Source organism: Archocentrus centrarchus, chromosome 6 (genome assembly GCF_007364275.1).
Source record: "Archocentrus centrarchus isolate MPI-CPG fArcCen1 chromosome 6, fArcCen1, whole genome shotgun sequence".
NCBI lineage: Eukaryota > Metazoa > Chordata > Actinopteri > Cichliformes > Cichlidae > Archocentrus > Archocentrus centrarchus.
The window spans coordinates 5,440,411-5,462,345 of NC_044351.1; the positions used below are offsets into that span (position 1 = coordinate 5,440,411).

Genomic DNA, 21,935 nt, shown 5'->3' on the forward strand with positions numbered 1-21,935 from the left:
GAGAATAAGCATAAAATGCTTACTTTTACTTGATTCCCTGTGCATTAAATTCTTTATTGGGCAGCCAGTGGAGGTCCTATTATTTATGTTTTTGCAAGTTTGTCAGGACATTATTTTAAATATAACTAAGTTTTCCTTACAGCAAGTGAATGACTCTGCCCCAGAGGTACGTGATGCTGCCTTTGAAGCTCTGGGGACTGCCATGAAAGTTGTGGGAGAGAAAGCTGTTAACCCTTTCCTGACTGACTTGGATAAACTCAAACTGGATAAGGTAAGGATCAGGAAAAGGTGACTTAAGACCTGAACTAGAAGGGCACTCAGGGTGCATACTTTGCCCACCCAAAGTTTTCTATGTGCTGATACTATACTATCAAAATTTCATTTCAATTTTCTGAGGTATCCTGCTAACAGACAGACCAACGTGACTAAAAACAGCCTCCCTCATCTATTGGTGAGCGAGGTAATAAAGTTCCCATTTTTTTTATTTTTCTCTGTTTCTTAACAGATTAAGGAGTGTGCTGATAAAGTGGAGCTTTCTGGAGGGAGGAAGGGTGCAGGAGGAGGTGGCAAGGTGGAGAAGAAGGCTGCAGCTAAAGCCACTCTCCCTGCTGAAGCTGTACCCAAATCCTCTGTTCCGTCTAAGACCCAGAGTTCTGCCAACAAGGTGTGCTGAGAGCACTGCATCTACAAAAAAATTCAGATTAATCAAAGGAGAATTATTTTTGCCTTGTTGTAAATAAGCATTATTGGGGATGAACAGGGTGGTCTCATTACCAGTCTACAGGTGCTGGTAATAAAATTAGAATATCATGAAAAAGTTGATTTATTTCAGTAATTCCATTCAAAAAGTGAAACATTTATTATATTCATTACACACAGACTGATATATTTCAAATGTTTATTTCTCTTAATTTTGATGATTATAACTGACAACTAATGAAAACCCCAAATTCAGTATCTCAGAAAAATAGAATATTACTGAAGACCAATACAAAAAAAGGATTTTTAGAAATGTTGGCCAACTGAAACATATGAACATGACAAGTATGAGTATGTACAGCACTCAATACTTAGTTGGGGCTCCTTTTGCCTGGATTACTGCAGCAATGCAGCGTGACATGGAGTCCACCAGTCTGTGGCACTGCTCAGGTGTTATGAGAGCCCAGGTTGCTCTGATAGTGGCCTTCAGCTCTTCTGAATTGTTGGGTCTGGCGAATCGCATCTTCCTCTGGGACCTTGATTTCCAAAGGAAATGCAAAATTTACTTTCATCAGAGAACATAACTTTGGAGCACTCAGCAGCAGTCCAGTCCTTTTTGTCTTTAGCCCAGGCGAGACGCCTCTGACGCAGTCTCTTGTTCTAGTCTTCTCTTCCTGCTCTTGACGGAGACGGTCGCATTCTACCTCTCTCCCTGCCCTCCCCATCTCTCCGCTTGCTGCTTGCTGTGAGAGCGTCTCTTACACACTGTCCGAATAAGAATAAGATTTCTCCAGGGCTATGCGTGATGGTCGCTTTCCCCCTCAGCCTTCTCTGTGATTTGTGAAGCTGGATCTGGTGTACCACGGCCGCTGATGAATTTCCATCACTATCGGCGAACTGTTTTGGCTAGGAGCTGGCATCTGGGCTCCACAATGCCCCCACCCTCTCGTCTCTGTCTGCATCCCCTCCTGACCTGACCTTACCCACCATATTGCTATCCTGGCTTTAAATGTGCAAATATGCTTTTGCTGAGGTGTTTTTTGGAACCTCGTACAGTGTTTATAATGAATACAGTACGAGATGATTTTTTTTTTTAACCTAACTATCCCAGTGTATCTCTTTCTGTTCTTCTGCTAAAGGTAGCACTGCAAGTCAGCTTTTGTATTTCTTGGATGAGTGTTCTGGAACGCAAAATTTCATTATGTTTTCATTATATGTTTACATATATATGACAATAAAGAAACCTTGAACCTAGAGTGTCTTGACACGAGAACTGTGACAGCTGAAACCCATGTCTGCATACGTCTGTGTGTGGTGGTTCTTGAAGCACTGACTCCAGCTGCAGTCCACTCTCTGTGAATCTCCCCCACATTTTTGAATGGGTTTTGTTCCACAATCCTCTCCAGGGTGCGGTTATCCCTGTTGTTGTACACTTTTTTCTACCATATCTTTTCCTTCCCTTCGCCTCTGCTTGGAAACAGAGCTCTGTGAACAGCCATCCTCTTTAGCAATGACCTTTTGTGTCTTGCCCTCCTTGTGCAAGGTGTCAATCTTTGCCTTTTGGACAACTGTCAAGTCAGCAGTCTTCCCCATGATTGTGTAGCCTACAGAACTAGACTGAGAGACCATTTAAAGGCCTTTGCAGGTGTTTTGAGTTAATTAGCTGATTAGAGTGTGGCACCAGGTGTCTTTAATGTTGAACCTTCTCACAATATTCTAATTTTCTGAGATACTGAATTTGGGGTTTTCATTAGTTGTCAGTGATCAATCTTATGAACACAATAACTGTGTGATCTAGGATTTTCAAATTAATAGCATATGTGCATCTACTAAAACTCTTGGATGAGTCTGAAACTCAGAGACCTTGACTTCAAGGTCACAGGTCAAGTTTTTCTGCAAAATCTTGTAAACTCAATAACTCGAGCGACGTAATGTAGGATGTTCAAATTTATACCATAGATGCACAAATCTCAGACGAGTTTGAATCTCTGCTATCTTGACCTAAAGGTCAAGGTCGGTGGTGTTTTCTGAAAATCTTGTGAATACTATAAGTTGAACAATATCACCTAGGATGGTCAATTTCATACCATGGGGTGGCTGTAGCTCAGTAGGTAGAGCAGGTCACCTACTGATCGGAAGGTCAGCGGTTCGATTCCTGGCTACTCCAGGCTACATGCCAATGTATCCTTGGGCAAGATACTTAACCCCAAGTTGCTCTCAGACCGTCCCGTCGGAGTATGAATGTGTGTGAATGTTAGTTAATTAAAAGCACTTAGCTTAGTAGAAACATGGAAGTGCTTGTATGAATGGGAGTGCATGGGTAAATGTAAAAAACGTGTTGTGTAAGTGCTTTGAGTGCTCTAACTGAGTAGAAAAGCGCTATATAAGAGCTAGTCCATTTACCATTTACCACGGGTGCAGCTACTACAAATCTCAGACAAGTTCCTGGCATAATAATGCTCATCACAGAAAGCGACCGTATTCTCAAAGGCTTATATTTATAATTTTTAGCATTTTTTATTCCTGGTTCTTAGTTATTTGCAAGTCACTAAGGCTCATATGCACCACATTAATACCTACTGAGACCTGGTAGTTATGTGTTCTAGAACTTGTTTCCAGGAGATTTGTGCCACCTAAAGATTATACCAGGAGACTGAGGGGTAGTACTGGGCGCTGACAGTATTGTGTGTTGTTTTTTTTTTTTTTTGTTTGTTTTTTTAATTGTCTCTTTTCTCCAGCCATCAGCAGGGCCATCTAAGAAAGGCAAGCCAGCGCATGCAGCTGGTACCAAAACCAAGAAGTCCTCTGACAGTAAAGAATTCACTGAGTCTGAACTTTCGGTAAGTTTTTACTTGCCTGCGTGCTCATCCTTTGAGACAAACTGAAATAAAATGGATACCCTATTGGGGCCAAGTATGACTTGTCAACTTTTTCCCTAACCTTAGGGCACAATGCAGACACAAAGTTCATTGTCTTGATTTAGTAAAGGTCTTTGAGACATGGTTGAAGGGTTATGGTTAAATAGTCAGTTTCGCTTACAGAAGTTACTAACTCAGTGTAAGGGGCTCGACACATGGGGAATGACATCGCTCCCTCTCCATTCATCTCCTCTGGAACTTGTGCGATGAGGCGACAATCGCTTACCCTCTTCCAGGCAAACAACTGGCAAAACTCGTACATGTGAAATTTTAAGCTTATACACGTAGACGTGCACACACGGGCAGGTAACACGACACAACAAAGTTGAAAAATGTTTAACTTTTGTCGCTGTCACCTGGCACTAAAACCAATCAGTGAGGGTTTCATTGACTGACCAATGAGCGGAGAGTATGCTACATGCTGCAGTCTGCAACCACTTTCAACATGGAGGAAAGCATCATTTTTAGCTGTTAGACTTTCCTATTATGTGACACTTCATGCAGTGATTATCGAGATACACATAAAAAGGCAGCCGTATGGAAACTTGTTGGCACCAGGGTGACCTTAAATAGAAGGATAGAGAGGACTTCTGTGATAATATAGGATGAACCCAAGGTTGTCTTTTTCTTTTGTAGAGGAGACTTAACAGCAAGATTTCTGTCAGTTCCAGAAAAATCTTCTGACTCTTCATCTTTATTGCCTTGTCTGACACGGACAGCTTTGAAAATGTCAAAATCCCTTCAATTTCATAACCGATCAAATTTCTTGGAGACAAGTGATGCGATAAGCACGAATCGCCCATAAATCTCGAGCGAGTAAGAAATCACAGCCAGCTTACAGTGGACTTTGGACACTGCAGACACTGGACTTTCATCACAGGCTGGAAAGAAACTCACTCGCCAGGCCACCCCATGTCAGCACTACAGCACGGTCCTACTGAGTGTGCCAGCTTACAACACCTGCAAGCAATATACCAGTAAGGAATCCTGGCAAGGGAGTAAATTTGGGACACCACAAGCCATACACTGGGCTTTCTTCACAGGCTGGAGAGGAACTTGCACTCACCAGGCTGACACCAGTCAGCACCATGGCAAGGTCCCACTGAGCGCGTTAGGTCACGAACTGCAAGCAATATACTGCCAATGGAAGTCACATCCAGGAGCGATCCTGGAAGGCAGCCAACAGATAGACTTCCAGCCACACATTTACCTTGTGTGGCATACTCAATGCTGTAACCTGATTAAAAAAAAACTGAAAAGTACGGTGTGCAAAAGTATTCAGCCCCCTTTTCTCTGAGTGCAACCAATTGCATTCAGAAGTTGCCTGATGACTGCAAATGACTAAAAAGAGTCCACCTCTGTGTAATCTAATCTCAGTACAAATACAGCTGCTCCGTGACGACCTCAGAGGTTGGTTAAGAGAATATTGGGGAGTAAACAGCATCATGAAGTCCAAAGAACACACCAGACAGGTCAGGAATAAGGTTGTGGAGACGTTTAAAGCAGACTTAGGCTATAAAAAGATTTCCCAAGCTTTGAACATCTCACGGAGCACTGTTCAATCCATTATCCAGAAATGGAAAGAGTATGGCACAACTGTAAACCTACCAAGACAAGGCCGTCCACCTAAACTTACAGGCTGAACAAGGAGCGCACTGATCAGAGATGCAGCCAAGAGGCCCATGGTGACTCTGGACCAAATGCAGACATCCACAGCTCAGGTGGGGGAATCTGTCCACAGGACAACTATTAGTCGTGCTTTGGGAGTGGCTGAGAGTCCCAAGCCTCTAAAAATAGTGAGGGCAGCCCTTCAGCCTTTGCTTAATTTCAGATTGACTGCAGTAAGACCTAATGCGAAGATAAAAAGCAAACAATCCTGAATGAGCACTATCAATGAACAGGTCTATTTTCATACATAAGGTGCACTGCCGATTTTTGAGAAAAGGATTTTTTAAGTGCGCCTTATAGTCCGAAAAATACGGTAAGTTTGATTCTCCTGAAGTGGATCCATCTGTTCACCTCTTTGGCTCTGTCTGTATTTCTCTTGGTATTTTATAAATATTGCCTAACAGTATTTTTAACTTTGATCACATGAAAATTAACTAATGATGCTGTCTACATGCTGACTGCTATTTGTCAGTGAATTGTTTCAGTGTCCAGTCCCCAACTGTGAAGTCCCTGTGGGATACAGTGTTATCAGGTTGTTGCTTTTGGAATTTCTTCTTATATAAATTATGTTTGTGTGTTATTAGCCTGAGGTGTGTGAGGACTTGGCTGCAGGGGTACTTCCTGCTTCCTGTCTAGAACAGCTGGATTCTGCCAACTGGAAGGAGAGACTGGCCAGTATGGAGGATTTCCAAAGGGTAAAGGCTTCCTGTTTTACTTATCAGTTGCATCATAAACAACTTCAGCAACAAAAGCTGATTGACTTATTGGCAGTCACTTTACATTTTGGGATATTATAATGAACATTTTTCATTAAAATGGGAAAAATAATCAAATTAGTTTTTCCCCTTCACGGTACTACAGAAAATGTTGAAATACTTGTCAGTCTTTTTTTTTTTTTGGCCACAGCAGCTTTTATTGACAGTAGAGAGAGACAGGAAATGGGGGAAAGATACAAGGGAAGACACAAGGGCAAATTGGCGATGGGCCGGGAACCCGCAACGCAGCAGCATATGTATGTGGTCGCCGGCTTCACCACTAAGCCACCCAGGCGCCACTTGTCAGTCTTCAGTGTTGAATACTGGAAGGTCTACAATAAAGTCATGGTAGAATTTGGTGTGTCACTAATTGTTAAACAGTGGTGTGCAGAAAAATTGATCTTTGGCTTTGTGTGTGCTTCTAGGCTGTTGAGACAATGGATAAGGCTGCAATGCCCTGCCAGGCCTTAGTCAGGATGTTGGCCAAGAAACCAGGCTGGAAGGAGACCAACTTCCAGGTAACTGTTGAACAGATGATGTTAATGAAATGTGTTTAATATCATCCTCTTAGCATATATGATGATCTGTTTCAACACATGGTGGAGCATCCAGGAGAATATTGCTTCATACTAATCATATTGTGTACAATTAGAGTTGCCTGTGTTTGTTCACTCCCACCAAAGTAGAAACAATATTTAAATGTTTAACAATTTTTAATAATTCAGTTTATAATTAGAATGTTTAGGAACTGCCAGCTGTGGGTAACAAATCTAAGAGGAAAATCTCAACCATTGACCCATACAGGAAGGGGATCTGGTGTCTCTGTTATGCTGTTGGACATTTTTCTGCCATGGTTTGCATCCACTTGTTGGCATCCACTGCAAATCAGTGCACAATTGTTCTGAGGGGTTACTTTCATCCTTTGAACCAATTTCTCTGATTGGAGTGTTTCTTCCAGATGACAGTGCTCTCACCAATCTTTACTGATTGATTTAATGAGGATTACAAAACAACCACAAAAAAACTCATGCCTGTGAGTGCTGTGGCCGTCAGTCACAACATCTCAACCCAATTCAACACCTATGGGAGATTAGACAGCACCATGCTTCCAGTTCTACAGACTTGGCAAATCAAAGCCAAGAAATGTGATGCTATTCTGGCTATGTGTGGTGGCCCAGCACCTTATGAATCAATTGTTTTATTTTCCTTTTGATTGTGGTTGGAACACAATCGTGATTTTTAAGTCAAGCGTGAAACTCTGATATTAAGCAAGCATGCAGGTGTTACTACCAACTTTCAAACTAAAGTGATGTTGTAAAGTAATGTGTGCTGCACACTCTACAGCAGGCCTATTCAATTACTTTGTCTTCTGGGCCAGATTTAAAAATTTTGAGATGCCACTGGGCCGAATACCCCTACTTACATTATTTCTTGAGACTTAACTCTAAATATGCTACCAATTGAACTAAATCATAAAAATAAATAAAAGAATTCACAATAAAGGCTTTATACTGCATCATTTATTGATGAGCAAAATAATTCAAGTGCATTGCAAATTTTAACATTTGGCCCAAACCTTGACTAGAATATTTTTAACAAGGTAAACTTCACCACACATATGTTTAATTAAAAAAACAAAACAATGTAATAATAACAACCTTTTGCAACAGTAAAGTCTTCTATAACATTTTATGTATTTGCAAAAGTGCATTTGTTGAACTAGAATGGCCAACTGAGGCAGTGCATTAAATATTTCAACAAAAGAAACTGCACCAAGTGAACACTTAATAACTGTAAAACTAAAGCTTCTTTTGCATATTCAAAGTAATGGTGACTTAATGCGTTCAGCCTTTGGGGTAAAATAAACACATTTATCAGTCCAAGCAGGGTTAAAATGGCGATTTTCATTGTCAATTTTACGTTTTTGACCTGTCGGTGACATATTTTCGCGGTTGTCGTACTTGGAGAGAGTATTCTGGGCTGGCGTTGCTACGATACCGGAAGCGGTGCGTTCAAGTACAAGAGGAAGGGCGGGAATTTTTAAAACTCTCACAGCAAATATGATTTAATTGCGTTTTTGCAGCTTACGTTGGGTCAGTCGGGGGGTGGGCCAGTCAAAGGGGGTCCGCGGGCCAGATGTGGCCCCCGGGCCGCTAATTGAATAGCCCTGCTCTACAGTGTGTACATATCCCAGCTTATAGATTAGTCATCGCTGCATGGTTCCTCTTTCCTCGGAGCAGAAATACAAGCACTAGAACACGGGAGGTTTTCTGATGGCAAAATGGGAGGTTTTCTGGTTAAAGTGAAGAGTAGCTAGTCAGTAAAGCAAATGTCTGTACTAACGATGCAACTGCTCTTTTCCTTGTGCAGGTAATGCAGATGAAACTGCATATTGTGGCTCTCATCGCTCAGAGGGGACAGTTTTCCAAGACATCAGCCTCTGTAGTTTTGGATGGCTTGGTGGATAAGGTTGGCGACATCAAGTGTGGCGGAAATGCCAAAGAAGGATTGACTGCTATCGGAGTGGCCTGCTCACTGCCGTGGACTGCAGAACAGGTGCAGATCTTTTTTTGGGGGGAGGGGGGGCAAGGCTTAAACTATCCATGTTGATACAGCAACAGGTACAAGAGGATGTACTGTATTAACATGACTTGTCATTTCTTTTTTTTCTTTTTTTTTTAGGTTGTATCTATGGCATTTGCCCAGAAAAATCCCAAAAACCAGGCAGAGACTCTCAACTGGCTGGCTAATGCTATGAAGGAGTTTGGCTTTGCAGGGTAAATTCCTGTCCATATTTTAACACTCAATAATACACCAAAGCATTATGTCACTGTAATTTTAATAGAGTTTAACAGGAGACAAGCTAAAAACATCATATGCTGGGGACTGATGAGACAAAGGTTGAACTTTTTTGGAAGGATTGCATCCTGTTACATCTAGTGTAAAACTAACAGCATTTCATAAAATGAACTTCATACCAAGAGTCAAACATGGTGGTTGTAGTGTGATAGTCTGGGGCTGCTTTAAGGACCTGGGCAACTTGCTATAATTGGTGGAATCATGAATTCTGCTCTCTACCAGAAAATTCTGCACAAGAATATCCAGTCATCAGTTCATACCTTGAAGTTCAAGTGCACGTGGGTTATGAAGCAGGAAAATGATTTGAAAACAACCACAAAATGAAGGTTTTGAAAAAGCTTAGTAAGAGGGTGTCCAGACTTAAGTCTGATTGAGATGCTTTGCTGTGACTTTAAACAGGCCACTCATGCTTGAAAACCCTCCAGTGTGGCTGAATTAAAACAATTCTTCAATATGCAAAAAACTTTAAAAAAAAAAACTTAAAAAAAATCAAGAAGGGGCAAATACTACTTCACACTAATAATTGGTTTTTGAGCACCACATTTTCAAGACTCAGGTAAATTTTCCACTACTTTGACCTCCCCACTCTCCAGTATTAATGTGAAAGGTTTCATCAACAATGTGAAGACGGCTCTCAGAGCAACCAACCCCGGTGTTAGGACAGCGGCCATCACTCTGCTGGGAGTTATGTACCTGTACATGGGAGCGCCACTACGCATGTTCTTTGAAGATGAGAAGCCTGCTCTCCTCACACAGATAGATGCTGAATTTGAGAAGGTGGGGCCTTTTCAAGAGATTTATTTTCTAAAATTCACCTTTAACATGATCTTCTTTCTCACAACTTGCTCATCTTGTTAAAAAAAAATACTGTAAACCGGCGTGTCTCTGTCCCATCTCCCTCTTAGATGCAGGGTCAGTCACCACCAGCACCGATCAGGTTCACCAAAAAGGCAGCAGCAGAGGAAGAGGGTGATGATGGTGATGAGCAGGATGAAGATGCTGGAGCTGGAGGTGGAGGACAGGACATCATGGACCTACTGCCTCGAACTGATATCATGTAATCACTGTTTCCTGAAAAACCTTTTTAAATGTATTTAATCTTGCCTCAATGTTCTACTTCAATGGTCAGATATCCTGAGTTGGTAGGAATTCAATGAATAACTCTTCTATTAAATCTAGATCATGCTACATATTGTCATAGTATTGGTGATGTTGGAGGTGGAGTCTGTTCTTCAAAAACTTTAATTCTGGCCATAACTCAATGTGACCTAAAATGTTCAAATTCACAAGATAACCGCATCTACTAAAAATCTCTCGAGTTTGAATCGAGAGTTACTACTTAACTAATAGTAAAGGTAAAGTTTTCCGAACTTTTCAATAACTTGAAGAATAGAGGGTTTTACTACCCTCTCAGGGCAACTGGAGCCAGGAATGTCCAAAAGTGACGTGCGATGAGCCTTTGTGGTGAGCTTCCAGATTGTTTCTTTTTGGGCATTTGTCTGGCTAGTTAAACCATCGGTAGGATATTGGTTAATGACATTTTGTATGTTGTATGTGTAATCTGTCATGTCCGTCTGCGCTCCTTCCTCACTTCATGTATATGTCCTTTCTTTTGTCTCTAAGTGACAAGATTACATCAGACCTGGTGTCTAAAATTGGAGATAAGAACTGGAAGATCAGAAAGGAGGGTCTGGATGAGGTTGCAGCCATCATTTCAGAGGCCAAGTTCATCATGGCTAACATCGGAGAGCTGCCTCTGGCCCTGAAAGGACGACTCAGTGACTCCAACAAGATCCTGGTGAGTAAGAGAGGTGTCCTGGCCTGACCTGAATTATTATTTTTTTCTTTCTTTAAAAACAAACAAAAAAGAGAACCAACAAAAAAATAATCATCTATTTTGTGTTTGACTGGGGTGGTGAAGTTGACACATTTTTTTTTTTCTTTCTTTCTTCTTTTTTTTTAATTTCAAAGCTTTGGAGGCGCGTGCTTCTACTCATCATTTTATCCAAGTAAATTGAAATTTACTTGGATAAAATGAAGTACCAGTTCAGCGTGGAGTGATATTATGTGACTTTATTATATAGTAATACAAAAAAATAGCAGTGCTCTAACCAAAATTAGATCAAAGTCCGGGTACTACAAATGTCGTTTTATATTTTTAGGTGCAGCAGACTCTGACTATTCTGCAGCAGCTGGCTACAGCCATGGGACCTGGACTTAAACAGCACGTCAAAGCGCTGGGAATCCCCATTATAACTGTTCTGGGAGACAGCAAGGTACTCACACCCCCAGCACTAGTATTCTTGTTCATCTCATTATAAACGCACCCTCTTCCCTCACCTCTAAAACTTTCCAGCTTTTATTTGAGGAGATGGATATGGATTGCATATGGAGATTTCTTTAAATAACAGGACAGTCACATTAAACTGGTAAATTAATTTTGAGAATCTAGTGAATATTTCTATTGTTTTTCTTTAACAGATTTTATTTGTGCATATTAGTAAAAATGAACAATTAGAATAAGTGAAACTTTTAAGTTTGAATGTCACTCTGTAATAACAAGTTCAGTAAATATCTGATGTATAATTTATTTGTGTTTAAATGAGAGAGATTTCAATATTGATTAGATTTTTACTATAATTGAGTAGCCTTACATTGAATTGTGCTAGCAATGATGACCTTGTCTGTCTGCAGCCTAATGTGAGGGCAGCTGCTATGACCACGCTTCAGGCCTGGGTGGAGCAGACTGGGATGAAGGACTGGCTGGAGGGAGAAGATCTCTCTGAGGAACTAAAGAGGGAGAATCCCTTCCTGCGACAGGAGGTATGTACACACCAAGGCTATTACAGTTGACTAAAGGTAAGCTTAAAAACAACTAGATGAGAAAAAAAATGATTTTGGTTAAAGTTAACTAATTTAAACGTAAAATCTTTAATTTAAACTAACAATTTTATGAATCTGGAAAATGAATAAAAATTTAAAAAACAGAGGAAATAGCCTCAGTTTTAGTATTAGTTTGCCTGATGAGGCTTTGAGACCTAGGATATTTACAAGACTTAGTCAACTGCTTTTAAAAAGATATGTTTTTATTGTAATACTTAAATCTTGCCTCTGATGTCTGCCCTTCATACAGTAATCCTTAACAAGATTACAACTAACACTCAAACTAATAAAAACTAAACTGAAACTAAACATTTTCAAGCAATAAAAATTAAAGTGAAATGAGCAAACTCAGTCTGGAGACTAACTGAAACTAAACTGAATTTAAAAGTCAAAATGAAACAAAATAACTATTTAGAAAACTAATAACTGATACGTCCACACTTGTATATCTCTGTGTTTAGTCTCAGGAGAAAAATGTTGTATTTTCTGGAGACAGTTTGAAATTTCAGTTCTTGATGTTCCTGGCCTAAATTGTAGCACACACCATGCAGTTTAGAGACTCATGTTTGCTGTGAACCTCTGTTCGTTCCCCAGGTGCTGAGCTGGTTAGCAGAAAAGTTGCCCACCCTGAGGACAGTTCCAGGTGATCTAATGCTATGTGTCCCTCAACTTTATGCCTGCCTGGAGGACCGAAACGGAGATGTGAGGAAGAAGGCTCAAGATGCCCTGCCTACCTTTATGATGCATCTTGGCTATGACAAGATGAACAAAGCCACCGGGAAACTCAAAGTACTGAACTACCAGACATTTTCAGTGCCTGACCGCAGACAGTGAGCAGTAATTAATGTTGTCTTGTTCTCATCTTTCCTCAGCCTGCCTCTAAAGATCAAGTGGTATCCATGTTGGAAAAGGCCAGAGGACTGATGCCAGCTAAACCTGCGGCTCCAGCCAAAACAGGGGGAGGGAAAGGATCTGCAGAGCCAAGCAGAGCTGTTTCAGGTATTTTACGTGATCCCGATCAGTCTCAAATTACAGCCTCATTCAGCAGGATGAATTACACTGATGGTTATTTAACTTTTTAAATGATATGTGACAGATGGACATAAATGCAATTAAGTTAATCTGAGTACAATTCAATCTACTACCGACTACAAATCTACTCAGAAGTCAGAGATAAAAGCGTAGGGTTCAGAGGGGATTTCCGATTACGTACGCAGAACTCCAATTCAGGCCTTATTAGAGTGATAATTCTTTTTGCATGTACACCAGAAGAGTTACACTTACATATCATGCATTCAACGTATCCCAGAGCACGCTTTCCTTCAATTAATGAGTTTGCAAAAATCATGTAAAAAGCGTACACAACAAAAACATTTTAATCCAGATGTTTTATCCCATAAAATCAGTTACTAAAAGCACTCCCTCTGTTCGACTATCCATCATCATGTTGTCAATATCAGGGCTTTCAAATTGTTTTGGAGTAGCAGGGGGGCGTGCCAAAGTAGCAGGCACCTTATGACCGAGACCTTTGCTGTCCTCCATGGGCGTCTTTTCCCCATCTGTTTTGCTTTTATGAGTACTATCCCCTACATTTTACTACTTTTTAAAGACTTTCAATCAGTACTCCCATAAATATATCAAAGTTACTACAAATGAACAACTTCTACTATGAAAGGAAGAAATGCAACGGCCAATGTGTTCACAAACCATTACTCATATGCAATGCATCTCAACAATGTTATGGTTTCATTTTAAACAGAGGTGGCAAAAGTACTGACATTCTGTACTTCAGTAGAAGTACTTGTGTGAAAAAAATCAAAGTACTGGTTCAACATCTTTACTTAAGTAAAAGTAAAAAAGTACAGGTTTCTACCTGCTATTTTTGTGTAAAGCTAACTGAACCTCATTATATATTATTGTAATAATATAAAATAATACATGAGAATAGAAACATTATTCCAATCTAAATTTTAAGTCTAATAAATGCACTCAGCTTGAATCTGTTATGTAGGACACAAACTGTGAAAGGGAATTTAAACATAGCTCTAGTCTCTGTGTCCTCCATAGTAGAGGGTGACTGTGCCTCCACCTAAACACCAACATGAGGATACTCAGGGGTTACAGAGGCATTCAGAAGGTGGAGGAACCTTCTGAATCCCACTGTAGATCAGCTGTAGTGGCTCTGCATGGGGAGATGAATCAGTTTTCTATTGTGAGCTGCAGTAAATGATGTTGGTGTGCAGGCTGTGATCAGCTGGCTACCTGCTGCTGCTGCTCTGAGGTTTACTGCTCTGTGTGGATGAACTGAACTCACTAAGATGTAACCCAGTATTTCACAGCTCTCTGAGCTGATCTCCATCCCCTACACTGACAGCATACAGGCTGTAGAAATGTTGGATTCAGTGAATGAATCTCAGCATCAGCAGCTTTGATTCAAACTCATCTCTGCTGCACTGATGTAACCTGTAACTCTGACCATGAACACAGCCTCTGTGCACCAACACAGAGCTTTACTGTAAATACAGTACAGCAAACTGACCTGTTTATTACACACTAAACTGCAGTATTTTCATACAGTCTTTGAATAACAAAAAGTCAGCATACTTCAGTTTGTTTTGCAGTCCTTATTTTTAATTCTAACCTCTCTTCTTCCTCTCCTGTCCTCTTTCTCCATCTCTGAGTGAACTTCTCTCTCTTGCCCTCCCTGAAATACAGCAGCTCTTCTTTTAGCTAGCATACACACTGTGTGACAAACTGCACACACTTTGTGTGTTTGCTATTTGTTGAGCATTTACAAATGCTGCATTTACCTGCCACACATTACTCCCTTTATGCTCGCGCCTCTTCAGTAGCGCTAGCTAAGCTGTTTATGTCCCGTGAGCACAACTTGCAGACTCGGTCCGGCCCGCTGTAACCCCTGATTATAGTGCTATAAATGAGACATTAATTATATGTGTTTGTGTATTTAATCCCTTTGTACCCGATAAGCCCCGGTGATGGAGGATACGCCAGTACGATTGTCTCTTACGTTATTATTCCTCCGTTTAGGCTCAGATCGCTTTATGTTTGACGGAAATGCAAACTTTTCTCAGACATGTTAAACCTAAAGTAACGAGTCTGTTTTGAAAATGTAAGAAGTAGAAAGTACAGATACTTGTGTAAAAATGTAGGGAGTAAAAGTAACAAGTAGTCAGAAAAATAAATACTCAAGTAAAGTACAGATACCTGAAAAATGTACAGTAACGAAGTATTTGTACTTCGTTACTTCCCACCTCTGATTTTAAATAATTTTGAAAGTTAATCTTCAAAAGTACAGAAGCTATGCTAATGCATATTATTTTATCGTCAAACTTGCCCCTGAATAAACAGCACGGCCGGCTATGAAATTCATCATCAAATCATGCAGACGATCGCATTCCACGAGGCCGGCGACCTTTCTCTCATCTGATCATTAGAATTCTATTGTTTACATTGTTCATGTATACCTAGATTACTTACTTTCAACCTCGGACGTGGGCTTGAACCATTTCTTAAGCCCAATCATCTAGTCCCCATGCCTGGCGGCCACTTGTGACGGCTGCTGTTTGCTCTTATTTCTCTTACATGCATGAGAAGCCATGATGGCAGCAGACAATATGAATAGTCACATGGCAGTCGTGAACCAATCAAATGGCTCAGATTGAAAGAATGTAAATATTGCCACATGGCGCTGGAAATGGAGACGGCGGACAGCGCAAAAATTTTTATTTATTTATTTTTTTTAAGGAAAATTAAAAAGTAGACGGCGCAGAGTGGTGGAGTAGGCGGAAAATGCGCCTGCCATCGGCATAATTTGAAAGCCCTGCAATATGACAAGGCTGCTCACAGCTCCTGGGATTTTATGTTTAATAGAAATAATAATTGCAGTGAAATAATACTATAGTGCAGTGGTTTAGTGAGAGAAAAAAAAATCTAAGTCTGGTATTTGTGAGGGGGCGTGCGGGAATTCTCACAACAAAAAGCAGATCAGTTGAAATTCTCCCATAGTTGTGTGCGATTTTTTTTTTTTTTTTTGATACCGTCAACAAACAAATGGAGGACAATCTTAGCTGAGCTGTATGATTCAACTCCTCTTGCATGTAGAAACAGGAAAAAAGGACTGTGCTTAGATGCAAGTGAGCAAATTTATGAAAATGTTACTGTAACTTCCAGGTATCGCTTGTACTCTTACTCTTGTTGGCTGTTGTGGGCTTCCAAAAATAACTTGTCAAAATTGCTTAGGTCCAAATGTCCTTATCTCCTATATCTAAACTATGAAAGCCAACTGTTTAATTGGGTCTAAATATATTATGCAGTCTCTGCATGTGCCATTGTTTTTGCAACATAATCAGATCCAGTTATTTCATGTGTGAATGATAACAATGGCTCATTTGTTTTTAAAGTACCATTTTTCTCAAATACCAATTGAAATGTTTAGATTTACCACACCTGCTGAAAGAGGTAGGTTTTGGATCAAAGCTTTTGAATCCCCATTTTGAGTTTAATTTGTTCATGCTTAAGTATGATGCCTCTTTCTGATTTCCTTTCCAAAAAACACTCTTAAACTAGTTTAAAATTAAAAGCCCCAACATTTCATTGGACAGAATCTTGTCATTTCTTGGCGTGCTTTTACTGTGCAATATTTGCAGACATCTGCAACAACAGCCAGCCCCTTCCATGAATGAAAATCGGGTAATTGGTTAACTAGGTTGATCTGCATTCAGGACATAGTTTTGACTGGAGTCTGTCCTTCGCAGCCTCCAGGTCTCTCCTACCTAGTGAGGACCTCATCAATGGTAAACCTGAAGTTAAAAAAGTCAAAGGGGGAATGGCTGCTAAGAAGGTACGTATGCTTCTTCTGCGCGGGTGGGTGGTTGGGTGTGTAACATAATGTGTGTTTCAGTGTGATGTGTGTGCACAGACAAGTGCCATTGTTCTGTTTGTTCATGCACACTTTCTTTTTTTATTGGTTAATTCATGACCATCAAGTGTAAACAAAATGTGGTTTTTCTACTCACCCAGCCTCCCTCCCCTAATGAGGAACCTCTTCCTCCCCCCTCTTCCAAGGACAAGGACAATAATGGTAGTAAAAAGCCTCCCAGCAAAGGGAAGGCTGCTTCTGGCAGTCAACAGGTAGATGTTCAACTTGTATCTGGTGATGAAACTCTGCTCAGAATGTCGTTTACACTCTGCCTACACGGGAACATGAGCAGCAAAGTTTCTCTTTGGGCATTTGCCGGCTCTTTTTTTGGTTCCTCTGTCTGTCTTGGTTCAGTTTGTTCCAGCCTGACTCAGTCTAATCCTGTCTGTCTCTAATCACTAATACAGCCTTCTAATTGAATGCTTACAGCAGATGGGTGAAGCATAACATACTGAAATTAACTAAATCAAAATGCAGCACTAGTTTACTTACAGAAAAAAAAAACTGACCATTCACGCAGGTTTCAGGCCACTTGATGGCATGAATCTCTGTGTCAGACTTCAGTGTTTCAAATGGCAGCAGAATAACATTTCCTTTCTCCGCTTTCTACAGTCTGTTGCTTACAAGCTCCTCTTCTGTCCAAATTAATTAGAAAACATGATTACCTTTCTTGCATGTCCACAGACAACACAGTGTTTCACTCACCTGGTTTCACTGTGTTGACGGTCCTTCTCTCAGGGTGCTGCTGGTAAGAAACCTATGTCCAAAGGTCTGAAGGATGATGAAGATAAGTCTGGGCCAATCTTCATCCTTATCCCCAATGCTAAGGAGCAGAGGATCAAAGAGGAGAAGCAACTTAAGGTACCAATGAAGGAAAAAAATGGCAACAGAGCATTTCTGTGTGGTGATTTTAATTTTAGGAGTATATTTTATTCTGTTGGTCCTGAAGTCTAGAAACATTGAATTAAAAAAAAAAAAAAAAAAAGATTTTTTTTTTTTTTAAATTTATTGTTTTGTTTGTTTGTTTTCCTTCTTTTGATGTTTTGTTTGTGGTGTTCATCACACAGAACAACAAAATTAAGTGACACAAGGATAACATGCTGAACAACACAGCCAAAAGGGTGGAAACGCTAGAAGACGACACAAGTTTTATCAGCACAGACAAATGCTTTGAATGAGAAATGAACATCCACGCTCTTATAATCAAAATATGTTGGTTTTACAGCTTAAGTACAGTCTAAAGTTGAACAGACACAGACCAGTGTATTGTCACTATAGTTGATGTGCATGTGAAAATAATTTTAGCACAAATGTGACCTCCGTATGAACTGTCATATTGCTATAAGGAACATGCATCCTGAACGGGTCACCAGTCCACAAAGAAAAAACAAACACAAACTGTCCTGTCCCCATGTAGCCAATTCAAGTTAACGTGTACATCTTACAGTAGGAATGTGGGAGAAAACCCACACAGAGAACAAGCACCAGCACAACATCAGTTTTTTACTCAGACTTTTGTTGCTTTGAGGTGACAGTACTGGGGCAAAAAGCAACTTGGGATTCATCAATTGTTTATTAATCAAGAGTTCATCAAAAGCGGCTCTAAAATTTCTTGATGTTGGATTGTGAATAACGAATGTGCAAAATGAGTTGTTTTTGGAAACATGACATGTCTGCTTAAGTTGTTACTGCAAGTAAAGAGAAAATGTTTGTGTTGTAGATTTTGAAGTGGAACTTCATCACCCCTCGAGATGAATATTTGGAGCAGCTGAAAACCCAAATGTCCACCTGTTTTGCAAAGTGGCTGCAAGAAGAGCTGTTCCACTTTGACTTCCAAAGACATGTCAAGGCCATAGGAGTCATGATTGAGGTAGTGGCTGGTCCTGTTTCTACTGGAGAGCAGTGTATTTGTGTTTCACTAATAAAGTCTGTTTGACAGAGGTTGGAGAGTGAGAGTGAAGCCACCATTAGCTGTCTGGACCTGATTCTGAAGTGGTTTACCCTGCGGTTCTTTGACACCAACACTACAGTCCTGATGAAGGTGCTGGAGTATCTTAAGTTGCTGTTTGGCATGCTGAATAGAGAGAACTACCACCTGACGGAGTATGAGGCAAACTCCTTTGTCCCCTACCTTGTACTCAAGGTGAGCACACATCACACTCAAATGGGACCACCCCCACCCAACCACCTGCTGAATTATTTCCCCCCTTTTTAGGTTGGAGAATCAAAGGATGTGGTTCGCAAAGATGTTCGGGCTATCCTGACCATGCTGTGTAAGGTTTATCCAGCCTCCAAGGTCTTCCCTTTCCTCATGGATGGAACAAAGTCCAAAAACTCCAAACAGAGAGCTGGTAGGTTTCTATTGGTTTAGTTTTTGCTGCACTGCAGGCCTGATAGCTTTCTTCTCTTTGTGCTAATGTCTATAATAGATGTGGCACAGAAATTTCATTAAAATGATAGCTGTAGGCAGTATTTCAGTTTAGAGAAGGAAATGTTCTTTTAAAGCTCTGCCAGAATAAACTGACATGTACAGTTGGGTTTTTAAGTATTTGGAGAATGACACAAGGTTTAAGAAAAGTATTGCATTAGCTGTTTATGAATTACAGCCATTTTTTTACATAGTACCCCATTTACAGAGGCTGAAAAGTAATTAACTGGCGGACAAGCTGTTTCACGGCTAGACGAAGTCTGTTCATTATTTTATGACAAATGAAGGTAGCTGATTTAAAAAAAAAAAAAAAAAAAAAAAAAAATAATAATAATAATAATTATAATAATATTCATTTCTCTGCCTGGGCCTGGCCTGCATATGACCTCCCCTCCCCTGAAGACAGAGAGTCGCTGTTTTAATGAGTGTTGGCTGGAAAACTGCAAATTTGAATTATGGATAAGATGAGTATGGAATTATATTTAGGTCAAGAGTTACGCACGAGGAAAAAAAAAAAAAATCTGCACAAATAATATCATTCCACGAGTGCAGGTGTTCCTTCCTTGCGAGTAAATTCAAGAACCTGTGTGCATAGAACTCAGCAGTTGCGCGCTCAAAACATGGCCCACATGAGTGTGCTCTTGTGAGGAGCTGAATTCTACGCCCGTGACGAAACTGACTTTTCAACATTTGGGCGGAACCTGTGGAGCCTAATGTGATTGGTCACTTTGATGGATAGTTCAGGTTACTGCATTAGACCGAGCTACACTACAGCAACACAGGAGCTGAGAATAAAATTTCTAGAAATAACTATCAGTTATTTTCTGTCAAGTGATAATTTTGAGTACCGTATTTTTCGGACTATACGTCGCTCCGGAGTATAGGTCGCACCAGCCAAAAAATGCATAATAAAGAAGAAAAAAACATATATAGGTCGCACTGGACTATAAGTCCCACTTTTTTTGGGGGGGGGGGGTTGATAGAATCCGAGACCCAGAGCAGAAATTCCATCTTGAACGGCAATTTAAAATAATAATGGATTAAAGAACAGGACGAACACGGTTACGCCTACGTTATGCTAATGTAGCACATTCAGCTACATGACGCACAACGAACACGTGTTCGGTATGTTAACGTAACATTAAGTTATTCAGATAACCATAGCATAAAGAACATACTAACAAGTTAACCAAACCATCAATCCATTGAATTCTTCATCCTCGGTGCCACTTCTAAACAATTCCGTACACTCCGTAGACGAAGCGCCGCTTCCTCTTCTGTGTCGCGTTAGTCAGACTCGTCGTCAGCTGCAGTTCCAATTATTCCAGCCTTTCTGAATCCCAACAGGATGGTTTGTCACTGAAGCCCATGTTTTCTTGATCCATCCAATGACTTCCAGGAAAGTTGGGTGGCGCATTCTCCCAGTTGCCGTTAAGCTCTGCTCTCCGTCCATCATCCACTGCGCCCACAGGTTACGCAAGACTGCCTTAAAGCTGCAGTTCACGGAGATGTCAAGTGGCTGGAGTATTTTGGTTCATGTGTTATAAATGTCACATATACATCGCTCCGGAGTATAGGTCGCACCCCCAGCCAAACTATGAAAAAAAGTGCGACTTATACTCCGGAAAATACGGTATGTATATATTTGTATAAATATGTATCCCAGTGTTAATGTGTGGGAAAATCTTGAAAATGGACCTTGAAAGTGCTTAAATTTGACCCTGGAAGATTTGTATGAACCCTGAATGATTGCAGAATTCTTTCCTGGGTTAAGCAAAAACACCTTCAAAACATTTAGGCAAGTCAGTTACTTTCCAGGAGGTAGGCATAGCATTGGCAAAGTCTACAATCACGAGACACCTTTATTCTCGTCTCACTAAGGTTTCAGAATTCATCACCATACAGAAATAGCATTAGTGAAGGTTACAAATGATCTTCTGTCCTTTGACAGTGGGCTCATATCTGTACTTGTTCTGCTCGACCTCAGTGCAGCATTCGATACTGTTGACTGCAACAGAGGGGAAACAGCATTTTGTGATATCTGTGGGTTATATGTATAAAATGGCTATAATTCCTATAGTGCAATTTCTGTGTCCCCATTTGGACAATGACCTACAAAATAAGGATGCTGGTGCTAGCACCATTAAGGTTGGTGATATTTCGAGGGTTTTGATATTTTTTGACTGGTTAATTAGTCTGTTAGACTGTTAGACTAATTAACCAGCACTTGATTGCCAAGTGCTGTGCCAGGCGAAGAATTTCACCTGTTCGCTATCGGATCTAATCAACCCCCCACCCCCACCCCGGTCATCCAATCCTCTGTTTTGCTATCAGAAGTAATCGCTATCACCACAATTAGCAAGTGGGCACGGCTAGTAGCACTAGCAAGCAGTCAGATGGACTGAAACAATTTCTCAAAGATGTTCTATTGGATTTAGGTCAGGCAAGCATGGGAGCCAGTCAATGGCATTAATTTCTTCATCCTCCAGGAACTGCCACATGAGGTCTGGCATTGTTGTGCACCAGGAGGAAGCCAGGGTCCACTGCACCAGTGTAGGGCCTGACAGTGGGTTTAAGAACTTCACCCCTATATGGATCTATCAAGATGCCGTTACGTAGCCTGGGGGTTGTCTCGTTGTCCCTCTCGTACACCTCTTATTTAATTAACACCAAAGGAGCTGAAGCTGATTAATAACCCCTTCTGCTACTTAACTGACAAGATCATTGTCACAGAAGAAAAGTAGTAGTATATTTGTCACATACATGCAATTCAGTCTCTGCATTAA

The 21,935-nt window shown here is 40.6% G+C and overlaps 1 protein-coding gene across 6 annotated transcripts in view; it reads left to right on the plus strand.

Moving 5' to 3' along the window:
• The window catches only part of ckap5 (cytoskeleton associated protein 5), a 65,337-nt gene that overhangs the window by 22,110 nt on the left and 21,292 nt on the right, over positions 1 to 21,935 (plus strand). For 5 of the 6 annotated variants that reach the window (XM_030730790.1, XM_030730791.1, XM_030730788.1 and 2 more), the window contains exons 12-31: positions 143 to 271; positions 506 to 664; positions 3,438 to 3,539; positions 5,870 to 5,980; positions 6,466 to 6,558; positions 8,411 to 8,596; positions 8,723 to 8,817; positions 9,493 to 9,676; positions 9,805 to 9,956; positions 10,523 to 10,697; positions 11,062 to 11,175; positions 11,594 to 11,722; positions 12,377 to 12,571; positions 12,655 to 12,781; positions 16,558 to 16,643; positions 16,823 to 16,933; positions 17,460 to 17,582; positions 18,442 to 18,591; positions 18,661 to 18,864; positions 18,937 to 19,072. In XM_030730790.1, the coding sequence (XP_030586650.1) occupies positions 143 to 271; positions 506 to 664; positions 3,438 to 3,539; positions 5,870 to 5,980; positions 6,466 to 6,558; positions 8,411 to 8,596; positions 8,723 to 8,817; positions 9,493 to 9,676; positions 9,805 to 9,956; positions 10,523 to 10,697; positions 11,062 to 11,175; positions 11,594 to 11,722; positions 12,377 to 12,571; positions 12,655 to 12,781; positions 16,558 to 16,643; positions 16,823 to 16,933; positions 17,460 to 17,582; positions 18,442 to 18,591; positions 18,661 to 18,864; positions 18,937 to 19,072 (2,761 nt within the window). The remainder of the gene's footprint in view (positions 1 to 142; positions 272 to 505; positions 665 to 3,437; positions 3,540 to 5,869; positions 5,981 to 6,465; positions 6,559 to 8,410; positions 8,597 to 8,722; positions 8,818 to 9,492; positions 9,677 to 9,804; positions 9,957 to 10,522; positions 10,698 to 11,061; positions 11,176 to 11,593; positions 11,723 to 12,376; positions 12,572 to 12,654; positions 12,782 to 16,557; positions 16,644 to 16,822; positions 16,934 to 17,459; positions 17,583 to 18,441; positions 18,592 to 18,660; positions 18,865 to 18,936; positions 19,073 to 21,935) is intronic. The other variant, XM_030730789.1, reaches the window with a different exon arrangement.